Here is a 24,548-nt window from a genome sequence, read left to right as displayed (position 1 = left end):
CTATGATGCAATTCCACCAAACGCAGCAAGGACATGCAGTGGGGATGTGAAATAGGAAAGAAATAAACAAGAACGCAAAGATCGACGTACCTCCAGCTTCCATACCCGTCCCTCTCGCAGAACCCGGCGTCTTCTACCGGCAGCGCCATCCTCGACTTCCGTGTCTCGTAGACCCTCTTCAGCTGCTGAGAACCCGGGTTCGACGCCAGGCTCCTCCTCGTCGGCGAGTAGAGCTGGTAGCCCACGGGGCTGCCATAAGGGTAGAAGTTTGCGGATGACATGGGTATGTAGTAGTCGTCGGAGTAGATGGTCTGCCTCTGCTCGCACTCCTCGTATGTATGCGGGCCATCTGCGCGGGAAAGGCGTCCGGGGCGATGGGCAAGGGAGGGGGTGGGGGCGGCGATGAGAGGGGGGGGGGAGGGAGAGAGAAAAGAGAAATTTTAGACGACGGAACGATGATGAGTTGCGAAAAAATTAATGATACACACACACACACAAACACAGAGTGAGAAGGGTGAGTGAAATCGATGTGAGGGAATGTTTCGGCTCGGGCAAATATTCTCTTTTCATTTAAGGGTAACCACCATCGAAAGTTGTGGGCCGCATCGGCCGCACAGACCGCGGCGTGAAGCCTCAAGGACAGAGAGTCAGCCGTAAGTTGACGATAGAGGGGTGCGGGTGCCCAATGATCATCATCAAAGTAAAGACTGAATTTCCCCGTCGAGAGAAATTTAAAGAAGAAAAACTATGGTTTCATACGAGATCCAAAGAGGATGAAAAAAATAAGAATTTGCACACCATGTAAGACTTTATATGCTAAAATTTTAAGAACACAGTTTAAATATTCAAAAACATTAATTATAATAAGCAATGTATCAAGCAATTAATATAAACAATAAATAAACGGGTGTCTGCGCAGCCTGGAATTTGATACACGATCAATATCACACGTGAGTTCACACGTACGGTTAATTCCCCTGATTTCCCAGAATTCGTACATTTGGCTAGTCGTTCGAGGGAAATGATTAAGGGTGCGGGCTTGGTGGCCTTAGTTACAAACAGCCTCCTACTTGGAAATTTTTCGCAAGAAAAATATGCAAACCCTCGCCGAACGTTCCAAAATCACACCTTGGAAACACTCAAGGTGATTGTATGCATTCATCTTCCGAATGATTACGTAAGTGCGAAAACAGATATATTTATGATGTCATTTTTCCACGATCGATAAGGGATCAGAATAACATTGTTCGACCGCGGTAGGGGTTAAAATATTCTGGCCAAAAGTAGTCTGGTGTGTACGGGGTCCGTACAAAAGGTATCGGGACTGTTTCGCTGTAGCCTCAGCGGAGCGGTGGATGGAGGTCCGACCGATCGACTCAGTAGAGGGGACCCCCACCACTCAGGTGCACTTTAGTTCAGTCGCCTCAAGGCATGCGCTGAGACAGGAGGTGGGTTTTTGTGACGTGTGATTGTTTGTGGTGTCGTCGCGCCAGCATGGAGCGCACCGTCGAGCAACGCTACGCTGTGAAGTTCTGCGTTAAACTCGGAAAATCCGCGTCGGAGACCCATGAACTCATTTAACAGGCTTATGGGGATGATGCCTTGAGCCGCAAAAGAGTTTTTGAGTGGCACAAAATGTTAATTCGACGAGCACCGCGTCGGACGCCCGACGACCGCTCGAACCGATGCTCAGGTGGCCAAAGCGAAAACAGTTTTGGACTCTGACAGGTGTTTAACCATCGCCCTTATCAGTGAGGATACCGGCCTTTCATTCGGAATCGTCTACACCATTGTAACAGAGGATCTTACGATGGGGAAAGTGTGCGCGATGTATTTACCCGCTGCCATACACTCTAGCGGTGCCTTTCAGGGTACTAAAAGTAAAGAAAAGTGGTGGAAACGTTTCTCCAATCGACCAACAGCCTCAATGTGTCACCACCAGACTTTTCTTCCAGACCAGTCTTCCCAATAATAAAAAGGAGCTCGAAAGGTTACCATTTTGGAACGCTAGATAACATCGAGACCGCGACGAGGTGCATGAACGAGCTTTCCCGTCAACGTCTTCTAAGCAGCGTACCGTGACTGATAAGAGGCGTTGGCATCGGGTGCTATTTTCAAGAAATTTTATTAATTTGCACTTCCTCGGTCCACAAAATATGTTTTCTCGGATAGATTCAACCTAGTTTTGGGACAGATCCTATACGTGCATGTACACAAATATCTTCATCATGTCTGGGACGTAGTTTGAATTAGGGAGGAAATGCCTCCCACTCCTCTGGGTGTGAAATCCATATTCGGAAGTGGGAGAGGCGAGGAATCGGACCAAATCGGATAGTTTCGAGGCTATCCGCCGCCCGTTCCGTACTTCTTTCCTCACTCCAAATACCTCGGCATTTTAATGAACGTCCTGATGGCGCGGAGAGAGAAAGAATGAAGTGCCTTGACAGCCAAAGTAACAGTCAAACTTTCAGTTCAATCCAAAGATGGCGGAGAAATTGGGCGCAGTAAAAAGAGAGGAAAACGTAAATCCGAGGGTAGGCTGGAAACTAATGCACACATACTTGTAGACCACTAGCAAAATGGCCTTCAAAAGCACTCCTGGTGGCATGTGGAAGTAGCATTCCCCCTCAACACGCATGTGCAGGTTTGAGGTCGTTTCATTCATCCAGTGTATTTTGCTGTTTTACTCGCGTTGACCTAGCACTAGAACACGTCTCCATACTTCCGCTTCTCGAAATACAGTTGATAAATGTAACAACCTCAAACCTGCGCATGCGTGCTGAGGGGTAATGTTACTTACACATGCCACAAGGAGTGATTCTGAAGATCATTTTTTTGTGTACTGCAAGCGTGTACGTATTTCAGCCTACCCTCGCATCTAGTTAAGTAAGATATAGGCAGAGTAGTCATTGAATCAAGCACAAATTATGAAGTAAGAAGGAAAAGGATTACTGCGCACAAAAATATATTACATAATTAAGACTCCATTGATTGAGTTTCTACATTTTCGGAAATCATTCTGGCCTGGTACAATGGGTACTCTGGTGGCAAAAAATTCACAAATTGCTGAATCTACATCTACATCAATACCCTGCGAGCCACCAAAAAGGTGTGTGGCAGGGGGTGTGCAGCACCAGGAGGAAAGGGTAAGGGATGCGGGGGTTAGGGTTTTTCAAATGTATGGGGAAAGAGGGGGGGAACCTGCAAAAAATATATGTAAATATACTAGAATAACCATCCGCAGTCCCTACCTTGTAGGTTAATACTCATCATGTCGAGCCGACTAGTGGCGGATTTCGATTACAAGCATTCTAGTCTCTTATTGTTCTTGGAAAAAATGACCATTTAAACCTGTCTGTCTTGCAGTCAATCTCTCTAATCTTATATTCGTGATCCCTCCGCCCGTAATACGTTGGGGTTCGTATTATGTTCTTGATGCCATCGGAAAAAGGGCCCATCTTCAAATGTTTTCAATAAGTTTAATCTATATTGTAAACGCTGCTATTTAAGGTAATCCCAGCCTAAATTTTCTAGCAAAGTAGTTGCGCTACTACGTTGGTCATAACATTGTTTGACAAATCTAGCCCCTCTCCGCTGAACTCGATCTAATTCCGAAATCAAATTTATCTCTTGAGGATCCCATATACTGGCAGCATACTCTAGGTGGGGCCTGACCAGGGAAAGAAAACATCGTTTCTCCACTTTTTCGCCACATTTACCCAGCATTATTTTTACAAATCCCAATTTTTTATTAGCACGACCGCATATTTCTGCGAAATTAAATGGTGAAGCTGGCTCTCCCTGCATTGCACTTCAAATTCCTTGTTGTGTGGCGTATATTCGTCTCGTGGGTGCGGTAGTAACGACACAATCAAGGAAATTAGCACGAAGTACTAATTAGACTTTGAAATATTTTGTGGGTCTAAGTACTCAGCACACACATACGGAGCGGTTTTACACATATGTAAAACCAGTCCCATTATCATTGAGTCGATGCCATGTCTACTACATGTAAACGCCCCTTCGAAATACTGCGGCTGCAGGGAGGAGTTTTGGCAAACATGGATTTTTACAAGGAAACGGCGCCAAATACGATATAGTAAAATCGATATATAATGACAGAGATAAGACAGAGGGAAAATTTATTTCATCTACGTGGAATGAAAATGTTCAAAAATACTCAGTTACTTTCTTTAGATAAACGAACTAACTGTTAAATGCGAATTAATTTAGAAACGTGAGAAAATATCAAACGTGGAAGGATATAAATTATCTTTTGAGGAAATATTAACTAAACGTTTAGAATACATTATGATAACTGATCCGACACAACAACCGCTGATTCCACTCGGCAACTAAATAGAAAATTTGGGAAACGCTCTAAATATGTGATAAATAAGAAATTTTCAACTGGAGCATTTTGACCGAAATTAGTACGAATCTGCTTTCAAATGAATGTATGAAAAATTGGAAGTAATTTGATAGACTTCTTGTTAGAAAAAATAATTGAAAGGCTGATCTTTATTGGATACAAATGAAAGTGTAAGACAAGCAGATTGTTGACTACATTAGGGTTAACTACATTAGGATTAATATCCACTAAATATACAGAAATAAATCGAATCAAAAATTCCTTTTGGCCATGAAGAGCACGACGGACTATTTTGTGCAATATTTTTTATCTCGAGTGTTCTTTGAATGAGCTACGATTTAATCACGAATTAATTCTGCGTTCATAACAATTATATTACTGGTATCCTAAAAAAATGAGATTAATAGCTAGGTGTCGGCTGATGTCACGCTCGTGGTTGGAACCCCTTTCTCTAACCCATCCTCCCCCATTCGCAGAGAGGCCAGGGGGTCGGATGAGAGCACATGCGCGGTTTCCAAATCGCGAGTCCCTTTTTCCGGCCCGTGCTCAACCTAACTCAATGGCAAGCCAAATGCCTAAAACTGCGCAGTGTTACGATACCAAATGGCACATAGGGTCTCAGTAATGCTGAGCGGATCGAAATGTGCATGATGACATAGCTCTAGATGCCAATAAAATTGGCGGAAGGAATTCATGGTTTGTCTGAAAAGTATCGGGAAACGTTTCGAAAAATAGATTTATTTCAGTTATTGCTACTATGCCTAAAACATCTTCCTCAAAGTACATAACTTGAGCGTCGACAAACGTTTGACAGCGGCTTTTCCACGACTCGACGGCTCCCTGGTAGGCGGAAGATGCTTAAGGGTACAAGCGTGAAAGCTTCTTTGACGGCACTTAGGGTCAAACCATGGCGGTTTCGTCACTTGAGGGAGGGAGGATTTCACTTTTATAGGAATAGGAAATCGTCAGTTGGTGCCAAGTCGGGACTGTAAGAGGGTTGGGGAATCGTCACGATGCCTTTAGAGAAGGTCTTCGCAAGTAGACCGTCTACTCTTCTCTTTTGGTCGTCCGTTCAAAGACCTTCGGGAGAACGATCTTTCGCATCGCCAAATTTTCAGAGATAATAATGGTGTGTGCACTGTCATCTTCTTATCAATGCCAATATACGATCCGCGATCATGCGATCGCACTTAAACCGACTGTCAGAATTCAAAACTTCACGCACAAGTCAGGAAATATTTGCTACCGATATTTTTTTTACAAACTTTGTAATAAACTCGCCAATACATGCCAGTTATGTTTTAGATAAATAAAAAAATTGGCACGCTCAAAGACCAGCCAGTGGTTCGGATAAGTAAGTGCCTTTGGAGCTGGGGCACAGAATGAGCGGGGAACAGGGAATTATTATCACTTAAGTCAGAGATCTTGGGCGACTTCTTTGGACCATTCCGATATCGGATACGTCTTCGGGCCGCAGGTCGGCAGGCCGCCATATTTAACCGAGGGCGGGTGGGACTCGGGAGGGGAGCGATGGTCGTGCTTTGTCAGGGTACTTCAAGGGGACGGTTTCCTCCCCAGTGCCATTCGAGGCTCCTCATTGTAGAAAATCCTGGTGTCAACATTTGTACCCACGGATACGCCTCTTGGGTGTTCGTGGCGTGGTGCATCACCGGGAATCAAAAATGGGTCCATCTGGTCATTCATTACCCGATAGCCCCACCCAATTGTTGGATCAGGTGGACCGTTCACCACAGACGGGGATTTTTGTAAAGCATCATATTGCTCCTATATCCTCTGCTCCCGTCACAAAAAACTCAATCAGTGAATTACACGCATGCTCCTCTGCATCTTGTCCACCAACCCCGTTAAGGTCATATAAATGCAAGTCACATTCGGAGTTTAAATTCCAGAGTCTGCGTCACCCTTACGCCTCTTAACGCCCACACAGCACACCCCCACAGTTTCATCCAATTGTGGTGATTTTTCCTGTCTTACAGATTATACTGAATACCATAGGTGGGTGAGACACAGATATACGGAACTGCAGCCCCGTTTTTCATATCCTTTGATACAGTCTGAATTCCTCGACGCGTATAAAAGGGATTTAGTATCAGGTGGGCTCTAAACTTCCCCTATCAAACGCGACCTTTGATTTAAGATTGTCGCTGTCGGGTCGTCCGACCGAAAGAGGATGATGCGTCTTCTCAATCTTTAAGGTCGGGTCGCACATGGACTTTCTTTTCTGCGCCGGCCCACGTGAGGGCGAACCGGGTCCATCGAGAGGGAAGGGGCGCGCGTTTTCTCTCTGCGGGGTGGGGGAGGGGAGGCGACGGGATGCTGCGTGTCGGGTGATAAGGGGGGGGGGGCTGTCCCCATTCTCGTCCCGGCCGAGGGGGGCGCGACGACCCGCCCACCGTCGGCTCTCCCTCCATCTGACGGGGGAATTTCTAAAAAAAAAATATCAACACATTTTCCAAATGTTCCTGCACAAACACATTTATCTTACAAGGGAAAAGCCGGAAGGGGGACGCACAGCCGTTGGGTCCAAAGTCGTTAAGAGCAACTGTTGATTTTTAGTACCCCGAATTATTTATTTATTGATTTTATTATTGCTCTGTCTGTCAAGCATGTGGCGTAGAACATAGTCATAAAGATACACAGAAAATAGATTCTGAGCAATGAAAAAAAATACACGCTTCGATTAAATATAGTCGTCAAAACCCAAATTAAATCTAGAAAAATACGAGGGGGTAATTAGAAAAGTTCTTCTCGGAATGGAATAGAAATAAACGACTTCCCTCAGAGCAACGTTTTTTATTTTTCAATTTACTCTCAGCAACTTTTTTATATCTCAATGTATTCTTGGCGACATTTGAATTTGAACGAGCGAAGTCCTCCAGAGTGTTCTGAAAGTCCGCATGGATTTCCTTTGCTTTCTGACTTTTCTTTACGAACTATTTAATCACTGCTCGAATATCTCAATTTTTTCCATCTTCACAAATCACTGCACGGGAGCAACGACAGAGAGGCATCCGCGCCACAGATCTCTTCCCAGAGCACTTTCACGTTACGTCTTTACTCATAGATCTATTACTACGCGGGAAACTCGTTGAGCTAGCGCTAAAAACTGGTGGTGATTCCGAGAACCTTTAAAACGACCCTCGTAAACAGAAACACTGCGTACTCAATCTTACATTTAGTACAGCTGACAGTCAAAAGTTGCCACTCATAAACTCATGCACAGAAACAGAGTACTTAATTAATAATAGATTATTAAGTTATTTATTAATGCTATTCGGAGGGGATTCATTTTTTATATGTATTCGCAATTTATTAAAAATAAGTGAAGAGAGTGATGACAACATTTCTCGGATACAGCATGGGACTGCTGAATCAAATGCACATTGTCTCTCCGACGGAGAGATTAGTCTCTCAGATTTAGTCTCCCTCACTGAGAAGATGCGGACCCAATAAAGCGGGAAACGACGAGAAAACTAAAATACCTCACTGCCGAGGAGGACTTCCAAGGGTGCTTTAAATAGTTGAAAAGAAGATGGAATAAGTGCATAGCAACGAATTGAGAGCACTTACTTTGAAGGGGACAGAATGGATGTAGACTAAATTGTGCAAAATAAAGTTTTTTAATGGCCTCAGTTCGCGTATTCATTGGACATACATCGTATACACGGCAATTCTAAAGTGATGTGTTCTGCGAATGCCTTGATTTCCAAGTCATTACGAGACGTTTTGACGACACGCCCCAATGGCTCCTCGTGGGAAACGTAAACTCACTCACCTTAACCCGGCGCTTGTTTTAATAATGAACACATTAGAGGGCCTTCGACTTTTCCAAACGCAAAACGATCGCGATTACCGCCTTCCCGTTTGGCAGGATGCCTAGATTGGCTGTTTGCCGATTTTGGTTCCGGAGGAAAAGAGTGCCTCTCCTCTCCCGATCTAAAATGCAAGGGAGAATTTTCGTCGTCGAGCCCTTAAACTGGAGGACAAAATAAAATACATAAAAATAAATAAAAGGGCAGATGGAAGATAAATTTACTATGCATGAAATTTTACTTTCTTCACACGTTGACGGGGAAAGTAGTTCTTTTGCGATAAAATTAGATCTGCATATTTTAACGATAATGTATGCTTTGTAATTTCCTGAACACTTTTTGCTACCGAGTGCAGAATGATTTATGTCTGAATACCTCTGCGGTTGTGTACCAACGCGCATGTCATGGGTTAATTGAGCAGGATGGCCGACAAACTACATATTCTCATAGATTTAGTGACCGCTTTGGACCTTCTTAATTCACCGTTTGTTCCGATTAGTAGAATCGGGAATATTGACGAAGCAGCAAGCGACTCGTTTTAAAGACCAGAATGGTTGAATGGAGATAGATGAAGGTCAAAAACAGACAAAAAATAAAGTAACAAAAGAGATGAGTGTAAATGCCTCATTTTCTTACTTGAGGTCAACAATGAAATCCGCACTCACATAGCCACATCGTGCGAATGGTGGGACTGAATTCAATGAAGCGTCAAATTAGATTTTCAGGGCTCCAACCTGAATTACGTACGGTGCTTATTCTCCACTAGAGTCGTAAACCCAAGTCCCAATCACTGAAGAGCAGAAATTTCGAGAATTTTACAAAGAATGCCGGGAGTAAGGCGCTGAAGTCCAATGGGCACATTTGACAGGATCAAGTCATCTTGCTAGTCGTCTCAATACATTGTCCGACCGTGGTAGGGTCATTATTCGGGTCAAAATTCGGGTCTGGTGTGCATTCACCCCCTGCCACTTACCCTAGCGGTGTTGCAGGGTGTGTGGCAGGGCGTGTGGCAGGTGTGTGTAATATGTGAAGTCTCAACTAAGGGTGGATTAATTCATGGGAAGAAGTGCTAATGCCGTATTGCTTCAGACGTAAACGAAGGCACTGAAAACACACCGACAAAATAATTTGAAAATTTGCTTGTAGTAGAAAGCCATCACTAAGAATTTCAGTCAGTCAATTTACAAAGGTCTTAAAACCCTGAAGCTGATCAAATCATTAGGAGCATTTAATCCGTGATCAATGTGAATATTTCAATAAAAACGCCTTTGAAAAAATTCAAAATCCACCCGTTTCGTACCCCGATTCTCCGTTTCCCGCGGCCCTCTCCTCCCCCAGCAGTCGGAAGCGGAAGGCCGCGCTGGGCATTGACCTTTTCGCGGCGCAGACTAGATGGCACTACGCTCTTCGCCGATTTCCACCCGCAAACTTTCTCACGACAATGATCGCTCGAACAGCCGGTATTTTGTTTGAGAACCAACACGCGGGAAATTTCGTCGTTTCTCCGCGCGCGTGTGCTCGTCTTGGCCTCGACGCATTCGGCCGGGTCCCTCCGCAAACACAAACCGCTCGGCCGTTAAATAAAAAAATAAGAGAGAAAGAAAGAACTTTTCGGGTCACGAGGACGCCAATGTGGATTTAAAACCACAGCCTTCGATACACAAACACAGTTCACCATAGTGCTATATAAAACAGATGTTTAAAAAAAAATTAAAGAGCACTCCAAATTTTTAAGGGGGACTGGCCCTCTCAACAAAGAGAACAGCCGGGAGTGGCTATATGAGAAAAGATCAAAACAGAGGAGTTTTCTTATGTCGTATTGAGGTCCCAGTGTGAATTGGCAGATTGGACCTTAAGGAAAGAGTATGAGAAATTGATTCCGCCGAGGAGAAATAGATTCCGCCCTTCAAGTATTTTTTCTTCCCTCTTCACACGACACATAATCAAAATAAAATCCAACGAAACTACAAGCTTTGGGTTTTTGTTTTTTTAAATATTTTTACTACCCTGCAAGCCTATGGTCTATGGCAAGGGACAAGATTGCACCCCGGACTACTTTTGACACTTTAAATACATTCCCCACCTCCAGCGCGGTTGGACGTTATTCTGATCCCTTATCGTATCCCTTATATCTGATCTGTTATCCCTGTATCTGATCCCTTATATCCTGCTGATCTCTACATACCCCCATAGCTCCTTCCACCGATATTTTTTATCACTGACATCTCGTTCTTCATCCTAGACATCCATCTGCAATTCTTCCCCTTTATATTTCCTCCACTTTTTTTAATCTTCGGTAAACTATTGTGCCTTGGGATATGTCCAATGAATCTCACTCTGCTTGAGTACTTCATATGCTTCCCTATTCACCCTTCTCTTCGAAGTACACACTTATTCATTTTGCACTCTGTCCAATCATTTTATTTCTAAACATTATTTTGTTTCACTATACTTCCATCACCTCCAATGTTCTTTTCTTAGCTGCTCCAAATCACATCCTGTATCGCTCTCATCGTCAGGTTAACTTCACCGTAATTATTCTTCCATTGCACGATTGCTGTCCAGAAAGTTACTTGCATTTTTCTCATTACATTTGAACTTGAAGTCAAGACAAAGTTTTATTATATACATTTGAAAGGCACATTCTTAAACTATTTTCCTACATATTCACCATTTAAATTGAGGCATTTATCATTACGATACACGGGCTTTTCGATTCCGTCTTTGAAGAATCTGCCCCCTTCCACTATTGGCCACTGGTTCACTCCAGCATGGAATTCTGCATCACAGTCACTGTGATAGCCAAGCATCCTCGCTACAATTTCATTCATTATACTTCGTGAAATTTGGAAAAAATGAAGAGAAAAATCCGCAGTCGTAAATCAGCGATTTTCACGAATGTTTGCGTTGATTTTCACCGCCAGTTCCTCCGTCAAAAGGTTAGGCGGTCCTCATCGTGAACAGTGAGCTAAGCATAAGAACCAACGTCTGCACACTACCACGGCAGGGCGCGTACTCTGTGTAGGGACATTTAGAACCCTGGATGACGTCAAAGAGGCCGTGACGAAGTGTATGAAGGAGGTTCCCGTCGATGTATTTCAGGAAGCATACCGCGACCAGCAGATGCGTGTCTATGCACGAGGGAGCTTAGTATTTTGAAGAATTTTGGTTATTAATACTTCTAATCTATAACAATTTTTCCCGGATTTATTCTATTGATTTTTGGGACGGGCCACCTCAACGTGATTGTAGTTTTTTACTGGAGGCGTCCGACAGCTAAGGTCATATGCGTTATTAGGAATTGTTGGGAAAGGAAGGGTGCAGAGAAACCCGGCGATGGCATTAGCCTACTCTAGTCGAAAGGCGCAAAGGGGTCATAGAGTTTAACGTCCCATCCGACGGACGTCGTACTCACTCAAAGTGCCCTCCACAAAGCACATCAATTAGAGATCGGGATACCACTGAAAAGTATTTGTTGTCTCCAGAATTTAAAGGACAATCTTTCCTCTTGATGGGAAGTCTGTACGTTGGCCACCCTTAGATTTTCACGTGAGGTGCGCAGTTTCCGAGGAATTCAGCGACATGGCCGAAGCGAAAGATTCATGCAATGCAAACCAATATACGCTCGGCTTTTCTTACGCCCGCCAAATGAATGACTCTTTACAAGGAAAGCGTAAAAGGCGATCACAACCCAAGAACTATGGCAAATACTCTAAGAAGGCGATAGTTAATCTTAATGGACTGTGAGTGAAAGTTAACTTTCAACAATTATAATATGAAATGCAAATTTATACATCCCTTTCCTTAATAATTGGAGTCACATATCGCAAAGAGAAAGCTTTTTTTGTCTCCAGGATTTGAACCCGGGCCCTCTCGGTGAGAATCCTGTGCGTTAGCCAACGCACCATCGCAATCCCCCTCCCCCCTCGTCATGTGCATGTGAAAATGTATGTATGTTAATTCAGATGCGAAAATGTCTATTCTTATCTACTTATTTATTAGTGCATATTTTTTGATGAATGAATGATGTCATAAAACACTTCTCACGCACTTTTGGGGTATTTTATGGATGAAGAATTTACTGAAACGCATACTTAGTCTTTTTTTCGGCTACTTCCTCATTTTTAAATACTTGTAATGTAAAATATATATGCATGAAAAAATTGTACCATGCATATAAAGGGGTAGGAACCGAATCTTAGCAATCCTTCGCTCTTAGATAGGAGTGACAGACTTTAGAAGTTCACAGCTCTACTGCACATGGTTTGTCCAATAAATACGCGAACTGAGGCTATAAAAATTTTATTTTGAAGAATTTAGTCTGCATCGATTTTGTCTCATTCAAAGTAAGTACTCTCCATTCGTAGGCTATGCGTTTATTCCATCTTCTTATCGACTGTTTTAATAAGCACCCTTGGAAGTCCTCGGCAGTTAGGCTATTTAGTTTTCTCGTCGTTTCTTGCTTTATTGTGTCCAAATCTTCCCAGTGATGTCCCCTCATCGCATTTTTCGCATTTTGGGAATAGGAAAAAGTCGCAGGGGGCGAGATCTGGTGAATTAGGAGGATTATCAAGGACGGTGATTGAATTTTATGGCATAAACTGACGAGGAATCAATGCTGAATGTGCAGGTGCATTGTCATGGCGAAGGATCCATCCATCATGTTCAGTTAAAATAGTGTGCACTGTTGCTGATTTTCCTAAATTCAGTTCATCAGCTATCATTCGGACAGTTTTTCGACAATCTTAAAGGACAAGGGACCACACCCGATCAATGTTGTCGTCAACACAGGTGCTTGAAAGGTCGTCCCGGGGACTCCTTCATTTTAAATCTCCTGAATTAATTAAATAATAGGAAAATGAATATGCTAAAGTTCCCACCCATTTGGCCCACATAATTATATGGCTTTTCACTCGCACTGTATCGTATACGCATCACTCTTACTTGATTATCGATGGTATCTTCGTTTTTCCAGAGGAGTTTCGATATGTTGAAGGGCGTCTAAAAAGAGACTAAATTTGTCCTTTGGGAGTGCATTCGGTAACTGGTACGATGTGTTGTTGATGAAGGGGATTTTGCACCATTTTCGGGTTTCCGTGGTCCGTTCCGATTGCAGGGAGGCGGCTATGTTGGTGGCAAGCTTCGTCCTTTTATTCCAGAGTAAGGAGTAAATCAAATCCTCCTTGTAGGCAATGTGCTTACGTGGGCCAAACGGGCAAGAATTTCTCCATCCGAATTAAAGAACACGAGAAGTGCGCGATCTTAGGCAACACCACATCAATGATCGCAAAACATATACTCGAGACCAACCACGCCCGTGAATTCAAATTACAAATGCTACATGTGTCAAATAAAAGCAAAAAATTAGACACGTTGGAACAATTGGAAATTGTCCAAAGAGTGAAGAACACCCCCCCTCCTCAATGACACACAGTTCACTTTCTCCTCCCCCCATCCCTCCTTTCCATCAACTTTCGTTTGCAAACATTTACCACGCGTGACAAACAACCACCCCCGTCCTTGGGTGTCTCCCCTCCCCCCCAGTGGGTGAGTCAAGTGTGAAGTATTCCGCCCTTCCAGAATGGTCTGGCCTGGACTCAAACCCTCGGCCCGGCTACTGGCGTCGTCCCGGTTGCCGATGGGTTATTGGTGACTGTCACCATTCACCCAAGTGGACCAGTTCACACTCTAAGACTAGGTGTACTATTTTTAACAAGGTAGACACTCTGTTTTTCCGCAATCCTTTGTTAACTCCTCCCATCTCTTCCCCCCCCCCTTTTCCCCCCTTGCTCCGCCCTTGTTCCCCCCTCTCCCCCTTCCTCCTCTAGTTTCCTACCACCTCCTCTCCCCTCCTTCCGGAACCTTAAATGTTTATAAGACGGCACACAACTTCATTTGCTACCTGATGATGATGTAATGCATCGAAACACGGTCGTAAAAATTTACTTTTATCAATTGGAAAAGTGTTTCGATCAGTTATTCATTATGTTCAACTTCCACCACACCACGCCTGAAGCTACTCAATTTGTTCATCAAAGCTGTGTGATTTTTTGGCTACCAGATTTTCCTGGGAAACCATAGACGGTAGAAGGAAATGAGCTTCCCCCCTTATTACTCTGATGTGTGAATTTCACACACCATTGGGTTTAGTATTGGGTGAGTTCTATCATCACCTACCCAGCTGTGTCAAATTGCTGCGGTGGATGGTATTTGCCTACATCAGCATCTACTTATTACCCCGCAAGCCGCCGCAAGGGCGTGTGGCGGGGGGTTTTACGGTACCATCCGTAATTAAGAACAAAAACGCAAGCAAAAGCCACAAATTTATACAATCCACAAAGAAAACATGGTGTACATTCGTGCAAGAGCACGTACACCCCACACACATGCAAACACTCAAACTACCAACTAACTAACACATGCATCTACAAATATAACTAATATTTTTGCAATGTTTAATATTGTTCCGACTTGTAAATTCAATGTTTTTAATGTTTCTAAAATGACTTCGGTGTCTTACTTTTATGATTTCTGATTGTTCGGGGAAAGAATGAGTATTTGAATCTATCTGTACTGGAATCTATCTCCCTTATTTTATAATCTTTGTGGTCTGATCTACCTAAGTAGTGTGGGACCATTATAATTCCTTCAGTGTCATAATTAAACTTGTTTGTTCTGAACCTTACTAAAAGTCTAAGCCTCGCTTGTTCTCTCCGCACTTCAAGTGAATCCCAGCCTAAATCCCCTAAGAGACCTGTAACACTTGTGTTCTTATCATAACAATTTTTTACGAATCTGGCGGATTTTCTCTGGACTTTATTTAATTTTTTTGCCAAATTTTCTCCCAAGGATCCCAAATACTTGCGGAATATTCCAAATGAGGTCTAACAAGAGCAAAATAACACCTCTCTTTAACTTTGTCGTTACATTTACCCATCGCCCGTTTCATGAAGCCGAAACTTCTTAGTTTTCACCACACCATTTCTTCTAGCCTAAAAAAATGCTATCTTTCAATACGCTTTTCGCTCAGTGGTCATTACCCATTTTACATGTCCTAAGAAAACTAAACTCAATGTAAGATTTCGTGTTGAATTTTAAAATCAAAATGAAAACGCGAAGTGGGTATAAATTCAGCTAAGTATTCCTCATTTCCTTCTATAACGATTGATTCATGGGGTTATTTGGTTTAACGCAGTCGAGTAAAGGTCAGCTCGATTAAGATTTGATCTTTGGGAACCTATTCAGCCGTTTAAATCTCTCAACACGCTCCCAAGTCCCAATCTAGTCGAAATATATAAAAATGTATCCTAATTTTATCAGTTGTCTCTGGAGTCAACTACACCTGAGAAAATAAACAAATATTATAAAGCATTTCTAACTGAACCAGGACCGTCATTTTAAGATATGTAATGCATATAAGATGGATATTTTTACATGAGAATCCCTTTTAAAACATTTGATGAGACTAGTATGGTGCTATCATTATTATTACTATTACCATTCATAAATGTACACATCTGACAGTAATCTAAGTTTAACGAATTGCCTTTAAACATTTTTTTCAAAGTACATTAAAAAAATATTTCAGGAAAATTACTTACTAAATTTACGCTTCATTTTCATCTTCAATTATTCTCTGCTCCGCTTTTCTATAAACAACTCTCGATTTAAGTATATCTTACGACAAATAAAAACGCTCAGTTCGAAGGCAGCTAGTCGCCTTTCGGCCTCAGCCGAAGAAATAGTGGAGGTTAATGTCATTGCCAGCGCGAGGCCTTCCTCCGCCCCCCTCCTCCCGTATCCATAATTCCCTCCCGAATGAATCCCACCTCACCATGAGGTCATGTTAAGCGGGGCGTTCAGCGGTCGCTCATTCTCCCCCTCGGTGACCTTTCAGAATTGTTAGATGGATCCAGTCGCGAAGATCCACGCGCCGCTCAACAACACCAGCTAGCAATCAATTGAACAAGCCTCCGACGCCCGCGTGGTTGGAAGGGAATTCTTTCCCACTCGACTCGTTGGAGGGCGATGGAGAGGGCTTGGCTACGCCATGTCTCAATTCCCAGTCAGCCAGCAATACCATAAGCATGTCGGTGATAAACATAAGGCTGATTATATCTCAAATTTTATAGTCCCTTTAAAATTAATTATGAATATTAACTGCATAAAATACGATAAAATAATAGTGCCTCATTCACACGAAATTCATACTTTTTCACGTAAAAGCGCATATTCTCACGAAAAGGAAGAATGAGTGTGTGATAAAGATGTCACTTGCAGGGTGTCTGGATTATAAAAACGGATCGGTCTTCTGAAATCCTGAGGTGAAAAACAATGCTAAGAAATATATAGTATAGGTTTTGGCTCCGATGGTCAGACGGAAGACATTGGTAAGGTGGATATTTTGTTAAACTTTTAAATCAAAGCGGAGCGCTGGAATAATTTTTATGAAAAGTCATGGAATGCAGTGAAAGATTGTAGACTCCGGTGGAGGTGGGGTAACGTCCTCCCTTGCCAACCCAGAGATCGCGGGTTCGATTTCCGCCCAGGCGGATTTTTCTCCGCCTAGGGCTTGGGTGTTTATGATTATGTCTATTGTTATATCATTGGTGAATCCATGTCCGATTCAAAGACCAAAAAGTGCTGTTTTCGAAATAATGTGAAATAAGTGAAATAAAACAGGTTGGCACCCCTACCCTGATGTGTGAATTTCTAACGACGTCGGGCTGGGCGAACTCTACCATCACCTACCTAACCGACCTTCGGGTCGATTACTGTGTTTATGGTATTTTTAATAGAAATAAGACTGTTGAATTCGAGTTGTAGGACCCTGCAATAAATCGATTCTTTAACGTCTTTTCGTCTTACTTTATCCCATGACAGAAAACAATTAGGCGCTAAAAGATTTAAGAAAATAAACTATTTATTTAATTTTGAGTACAGCATACTTTCGAATTATTATTAAGGCCCCAAACGGTGATTTTAATCAGTATGAGCGTAAAGATGCACTTGCAAAGGAGATCTTGTATTTCCAGGAAACCGGCATTCATTCTTATATGAATTTTATGACGAAATATGATATGATGACGAAAATACGAAAGAAGAAAAATGAATGGATCATTCTTACCCACAAATATCCTTACTTTTGGATGTGAAATATCTTAGGATCGGGATCCTCTTCATGGCTAATTAACGCTTGGTATAATGCCCTTTTAGTTTAACCAATTTTTTGTTGATTTGATTTAACTCTTTTTTGTTTTATATCACATGATATTTTTACACGTCTGGTATTTCATGTGGCACATATACATTTTCTTGCTAAAATTTCGTAAATTGGTATTCGTCTTGATTCACAATCACAGCGTGAACTGATAACTTTGGCGCACACTGAGAACGGTTTCCATTCCACATTTTCCATAAGACATTTAGGAAAGAATCATTTTTCTAATTCCGAGAAATTCCTAGTCCGACAGCAACGAAGGGAAACATCCCTAGCCAAGGACTATCCTTTTTGAGTTCCCAGCGCAGTGCCCTTTCATTCGACCCTAGTGGAGGCCGAGCACCGGAAGACCCGCACAGACTGGAGCGAACCCCAATTCAACCGAATTACGCGCAGGTGTTTACTCGGGTTTTTCGATCTCAAGGGTTTCCTCAATGGTCAGTGGTCTTTGTTCTCTCTATTCTTTACTTCGAGGGCCACTAGAACATGGATTACAGGGTTTGTATAAAAACCATTGGGAAAAGTTTTGAAAAAATGAATTTATTTCAGAATTTGTTACAATGCCTCAAACAAACGAACAAATGCCTCAAAATTTTTCTAAATACATCCCTTAAGCGTTGACACACTTTTGCCAGCAGCTTTTTTACGACTCGAAGGCTCCCTTCCGGTAGGCGGAAGGTCCTTAAGCGTACGCGTGCAAGCTTCTTTGGCGGCACTTAGGGTCACATGGGGTCACATGTCCTTCGATGGAGGGAGGATTTCACTTTCATTGGAATAGGAAATAGTCTGCTGGTGCCAAATCGGGACTGTAAGGGGGTTGGGGAATCGTTTTGATGCCGTTGCAGAAGGCTCGACTCTGTTCTTCTTGGTCATCCGTCCAAAGACGCTCGGGAGGACGAGTTTAGCGCAGATCATTCGCATCGCCAAATTTTCAGTGGTAATGGTGTGTGCACTGTCACCGTCTAATCAATGCCAATATATTATATGTGGTCACGCGCACACATAACCGCCGGTCTGAATTCAGAAATTCACGCACACGTCGGGAAAAAATTGTCACGGTCAATTTTTATACAAACTTTGTATACTCATCGAAACCTGCAATATTTTAGCAACTACTTAGCTTTCACAAATCCAGTCAATGCTCTTCGTAATTCGTGTTCGCCATCAATTAAAACCTCCTCCGATGCGAAACAGAATGCTTTCCGCATGCCCATAGACACTCGAGGAATTTGTAAGAAACGAAAGATCACAGTCCGTTTCACTTGTTTTTTCCTACCGGCGAGGAAGGAAAAAGGAATCCATCCCGGGTGATCTGAACTATTCCCGGCGAAACGAACTAAGCTTCCTCGTTCCTTTCCTTTTCCAACGACTGTGAAGGAAGTGCCGGGGAGGTCACTCCTGAACGAGATTGCCGAGATGGACGCCCAACACTCAAAGACTAATTGCTCCGAAACCCACCGCGAGAGGCCCCTCTCTCTCTTTCGCTGCCGGCGCCTCTCATTGCCCCAGGCGGAAGTCGAGAGGAGAGGAGTGGCGGGGATGAAAAAGGGTTTCATACGGCTGGTCGTTAATTCCCAGCGCGGGGGCGCCGAGGAAGAGGCAACGACCGAATGGCAATATTCGGAGGAGAAACAATGGGTGTCGCAACGAGGATCGTACTCGCGGGCGCCCTCCACGCTCCCAGCGAGTGAGGCGCGCACGCGGAGGCATAGAATGCAATCGCCACGGCCTGCTATGCCCATGTGTGTGCTACGAAAGAGGTGCTTCCAGGGATGAATTCCGGAAAAAATACATTCTGTAATGTAAAACTCTCTTCTATGGAACATATTTCAAAGTTACTCGTTGATCTTACACCGACTCAGCATTTTAACGGTAGAGACGAAAGCAAAATAAAATAATCAGAATGGACCTTCTCCATGTAATTAAATAGAAAAAAAGACTCTCTACCTGTCTTGCTTATATGATTTCAAGGTACTTGAGGAAGATTCGCAAATGAGAAGGCCAAGGAAGAAATACGAGGAGCGAGTAGAGGAAAATACGGGGCAAGGAGTTATGAGGGAGTGACGAAGTTGGTTTAACGGGTGGATTTGGAGAGCTGTTTCGAACTAATTCTCGTGATGTTATTGATGACAAAGATTTTTCGGGGAACACTTGAGTGGAGCAATCCGATTTGTATGCACGACTGAGTTCGCAGATTTACTCCACGCATTCAAATGAATATCCAATGAACAGCTACTCGTCCTTTCTCGTCTACTACACGCTTTCCCCATTCGGAAGTGGAAAAATAAAACCAAAACAATTTTTAGTCCGAATACTTTGTCGAATTTAATATTTACCAATGATGCTTGACATGAAAGTACGCGAATAAATATCAAAATACACTTAATACTGGAAAATAGAAACACCTGGACATCTGAGGTGCAATGCGCAAACTGGGGTGTACAGATCCAATTGCATTTTGAAAATAGGCATCTCATTGCAATAGAAGTCTTTCGACAATAATGAAGCAGCTGAGAGATATTTTGTGCGAATTACCTTTCGTTCTAAGGCAGTGAATGGTGGTTGATACGAGGGGAAACAGAGAGTAACCTTCTTGAAGCGGCAGAAATGAGGAAAAGAAGGATATTAACACTAAATTTGAACGAAATGAAAAGTAAACATAAGAGTTTCAGGTTTAACTTGGTGGAATTCCTTCATGATGAAGGTAAAAAGGGAAAATTTGTACTTCCACATATAGATTTAATATATCACACTACCATTGTTTTGATGATGCGCAGCATCGAAGCCATGGTTTTGAAATATTAAATCTTTATGTGGAAGTGCAAAGTTTCTCTTTTTACCCTCGAAATGAAAAGTACCACAAAGTCTCTAAAATGAAGGAAGTGCAGGTAGAAAAGTTAAAAGAGTAAAAGTGGAAATGTAAAAATTCGGCTAAGCTATGAGATGTAACGGACTGATTGAAATAGTTTTACGGAGAGAGGCGTACGGAAAAGAGACCGAGAGAGAGACAGATATATAGTGCGATGATGGAAAGGTCGACCAATAAAAACAAAAGATAATGTGAGAATACAGGAACTACAGGCTACAGCGACAAGGCAAAGACTTTTGAGAATATTTTGCCGTAATATCCTCGATCACATCAGATTGAAATATTGGGAATGATTCCTTAAGGCGTAAATGTCTATACCATTGGGGAGACGAACATGTGATTTGGAGGAAAGGAGAATCTTAAAAGATATGCTAAGTGGTTCGTTACCTGTCAGCTTTCCCTTCGATTACCTGTGCATTCGGGCATCATCTCGGAACAATTAATGGAAATGTAAGAAAGGATAAAAAACAGAGCCGGGCATTTTAAAAAAAACATTCCATTTTCCTGAAACTGAATGCAGTTGGAAAAAACTTGATGGGGATTATTCGTGAATGATTCAGCGAAAGGCAGACGATTATGGCATTCCTTTATCGCTTCGAAGAGTCGACCGTATGAGCGGAAGTGGCCAGACGTATCGCATTAAGTGATTACGGGCGCACGCCATATTGCGACCGCTGTTATTGCGAGGAAGTTATGTAATTCCCAAGAGTGTAGCGGAAAAATATCAAAAACAGTCTGCATAATGATTCCTTCAGGGAAGTGAAACTCCGCGGAGGGCACTGAAGCAAGGGAACAGAAATTCCATTCATTCAAAGTTTTAAGGAAGGTGGACAGGGCAGAGAGTAGTCGATGAATGATGGGAGAATGCGCGCGCATTCTAGGTCGTCTGAAGTTACTTACGGCAATACTATGTATTTATTTATCGACTTTATTGGGCGAGGTTGGGACTAATAGTCCCTTCCTCCACCTAACCCTACATTACTGACATTTGACGACAATCACATATAACCAAGCCCTAGATGGAGGGAAATCCACCTAGGTGGGAATCGAACCCACGACCTCTGGGTTGGTAGGCGAGGACGTTACCCCGCCGCCACCGAGGCCGGCAAATGTATGGGAAGTGACGAAATGAAATCTGCCGTGAAGGAGGAAAAAATGCAAGATCCGTAGAAAAAGTAGTAGGACTGAGTCGATTTAAAAACATTTGCTGTCGTAATTGATACATTCGCTCAAAAATCTTCAAGTTAGCATCTTTGGGCGTCCACACACCGCTGCCAGCGGGTTTCCCACGTCTAGCACGCCTCCTGGAAAGCGGCGCTCGGAATCCTGCTGAGCTCTCTCGTCACGGCCTGTTGTAACGCTTCCACCGAGCCATGGTGACGTCCTTTAAGCACGGATTTGAGACGGCGGGGGAAGAGGAAGAAGTCTGGTGGGGCGTTGTCTACAAAACTTTGATCCTCATTCCTCACATGGTCGAGAAGCTCTTGGCAGGGATCCGCGTGCGAGTTTCCTTTTGTTCGTCCGAGAGCACTCGCGGTACCCAACTTCGCACACACCTTATGTATTCCGTTACAAGTCAATGAACATTACTTATGGGGATGCCAAGTTTATCAAACCATGCAAATACTTAATCTACGATCCCTGTGCATCAAAGCCAAAACACTCTTGAGCGGGTTGGAGAAAAGAAAAAGTAGGATGAAGATGTCGTTGCATTTCTGACGGAGAAGGCAAGACGCGCAGAGGAGCGGATTTCAAAGTGGAAAGATTAGAGAGGATCATTGATTTAGGATCACAGAATCACTTTCACACAATGCATAAGCATCTTCTAGTTTGTTACTAATCGAGTGAAACTTAAATGAATTCCAGTTTCTTTTACTGAAATTAGTGTCATTTTCGGTCACCTGGTTAATTCACGCACGATCGACAATTCTCGGTTATTCCATATACGCACACACAGAAAATCCATTCGTTTCCACGGAATTAAAGTTCTTTTTAAAGTCAAATTGTTTTTTTTATTTTAGTTCTATAGTGAAATCTAGGCAATTTGAGGTCTGCGGCGTCGTAAATTGAGAAAATAAAATGAAAATTCCCACAGATATCATAAGTTGGCACCACTCGTCCCGCTATGAAAACTAAATTTGCTCTGCGAGGTTTGTGGGAAGAGAAATACCTCGGGGACGTGGTGTGAGTGTGTGTAGATAGTGAGTGCATATGTGTTCATAAGCCCGGGTATCCTCAACGGAGTCCCTTTAACCCTGTCAAGCATCCCAACTGCGCTGATGTTGTGTGTCTGTAGTTGGTCACTGGCGAGGAAGTAACATTCCCGCAAACTACTACAGAATGTTATTCTAGTTGAGTGCTTGTGGTTGGTCAGTGCCGTAGAATTCATTTTCCCACAAACCATCACAACTAATTTACTTTCCTGGGACGAGCGGTGGTAATTTATTACGGCTACAGGAATTTGCCATTAATTTGTTAGTTTCATTGTGATATTTGCTCGCCGTATCCATGAGACTTCCTGGCTCGTTTATACTCGCCGTCCATCCCGTATCCCATGCATTCCATCCTGATCTTCCTCAACATTCTGGTCTTTGGAGCAAGGATATGAGCGCAGATTAGAGGCTTTTGAGATGTGGGTGTTAAGAGGAATGGTTAAAGTCAGTTGGGCAGAAAGAAAGGCTAACGACGAAGTTTCTGGTAGGGTTGAAGAAAAGGGGAGGTTTCTGTTTGGGGGGGGGGAGCAATACGCACTTTATATTAGTGATCTAGATCCCGCTCAAAGCCTCCCATAAATGCGTAGATTACCTTTGATTGAGAAGATATACTCGTATTTTGAAGGGATCAGAATAACGTTATTCAGGGTGGAGAAAGTATTTTGCGTCAATAGTAGAGTCTGGTGTGCATTCACCCCCTGCCATACACCCAAGCTTGCAGGCTCTTGGCTTGCAGGGTGTAATGGATGAATATGTGAAATATCTTCGCTAGATTCCAGCAGCTCGTGGCACAATCTTTGCTCGGCCCATCAAATGTGAAATATGCAAATTGTTTTGTACTTAATATTGAGATATTTTCCTATACGAGATAGCCTTATAATTTCAAGGGTTTGAATTGCACCCCGTCTATCACTTCCCCCAGATGTAATCAGTAATTATATTTCGCTTATATTCGACATTTTAATGTTCAAAGAAACGAATAACCAATTGCCATGGGATGGAATCGTTTTTCGCAAACTTTTGATGAGCATCATTTTTTACACTCTATTACCGTTGAATATTTCTTCAACAGGAAGGTAATCGCGTAAAAAATGAGCGGAAATATTCATTTTATTCTTACATAGCTGTATCATTTCAAGTTTTTAAATTTCTCACCGTCTTTCACTTCACCACGATGTAATAAGTAATGACATTTCATTTACATCTGATATATTACCAGTAGCGTTCTCAGAAATGAATGGAATGCCTTGGAATGAAAATCGTTTTTCCCAACTCTTGTGACGAGGACCATTTTTTTTAAGCTTTATAACCTTTAAATATTGCTTCAACAGGAAAGGTAACCGCTAAAAAAATTTGGGAAAAATGCCACTTAAAGAGCTGAACAAAAAAAATATCTAGCCTTGTTTTCAATACAAGGATTTGTAAAACAGAATTCTTCACCAAGTATTTCAAAGGTTGATCGAGTTGCGTCTTGCAACGCATCGTTCATTCCATCAAGGGTAGAGGCGATTGGGAGAGAGCGACACATTTCAGCTGATCGATAAGCTAATCCGAACGAGTTGTCTCGGGAGATTATTTTGTTATTTTAATTTTAGATTGGTTCGCTCTAATGTACGAAGAGAACTTTAAAGTCATACATTAAGGAACATATTGAAAACTGTTCCTCAACTACATCTGCATAATACCCCACAAGACGCCGCAAGGGCGTGTGGCAGGGGATGTTGGGTCATCACCCGTAAAAGAGAATAAAACGACATGAAAAGCCAAACAAATTCATGCAAATCTACTCCCACAAAGTGTACTTATCAAGGTAAAAACCTTTTAATCTTACACGAATGCAGATAAATAAATACACACTCACATACAATTGCACCTACTAATTTACCTTACGTCTACGCAACCAATTAGTCTTGTCTTTACTTGAATATAAAATGTCTTTACTATTTCTTTAGTGACTATCGTTTCTTGCTAATGTGATTTCTGATTGCTCGGGGAAAGAACGAGTATTTGTACCTATCTGTACTGGAATCTATCTCCCTTG

General features: G+C 42.6%; 1 protein-coding gene across 1 annotated transcript in view; it reads right to left on the bottom strand.

Annotated features, from left to right (window-relative positions):
* The window catches only part of LOC139689704 (uncharacterized), a 163,360-nt gene that overhangs the window by 21,941 nt on the left and 116,871 nt on the right, over window positions 1-24,548 (bottom strand). Inside the window, exon 2 of the mRNA XM_071586910.1 lies at window positions 91-349. Coding sequence (XP_071443011.1) covers window positions 91-349 — 259 coding nt within the window. The remainder of the gene's footprint in view (window positions 1-90; window positions 350-24,548) is intronic.

This window comes from Hetaerina americana, unplaced genomic scaffold, assembly GCF_022747635.1.
Source record: "Hetaerina americana unplaced genomic scaffold, ioHetAmer1.1.p SCAF_27, whole genome shotgun sequence".
Classification (NCBI taxonomy): Eukaryota; Metazoa; Arthropoda; class Insecta; order Odonata; family Calopterygidae; genus Hetaerina; species Hetaerina americana.
This window is presented reverse-complemented; position numbering and strand designations above follow the sequence as displayed.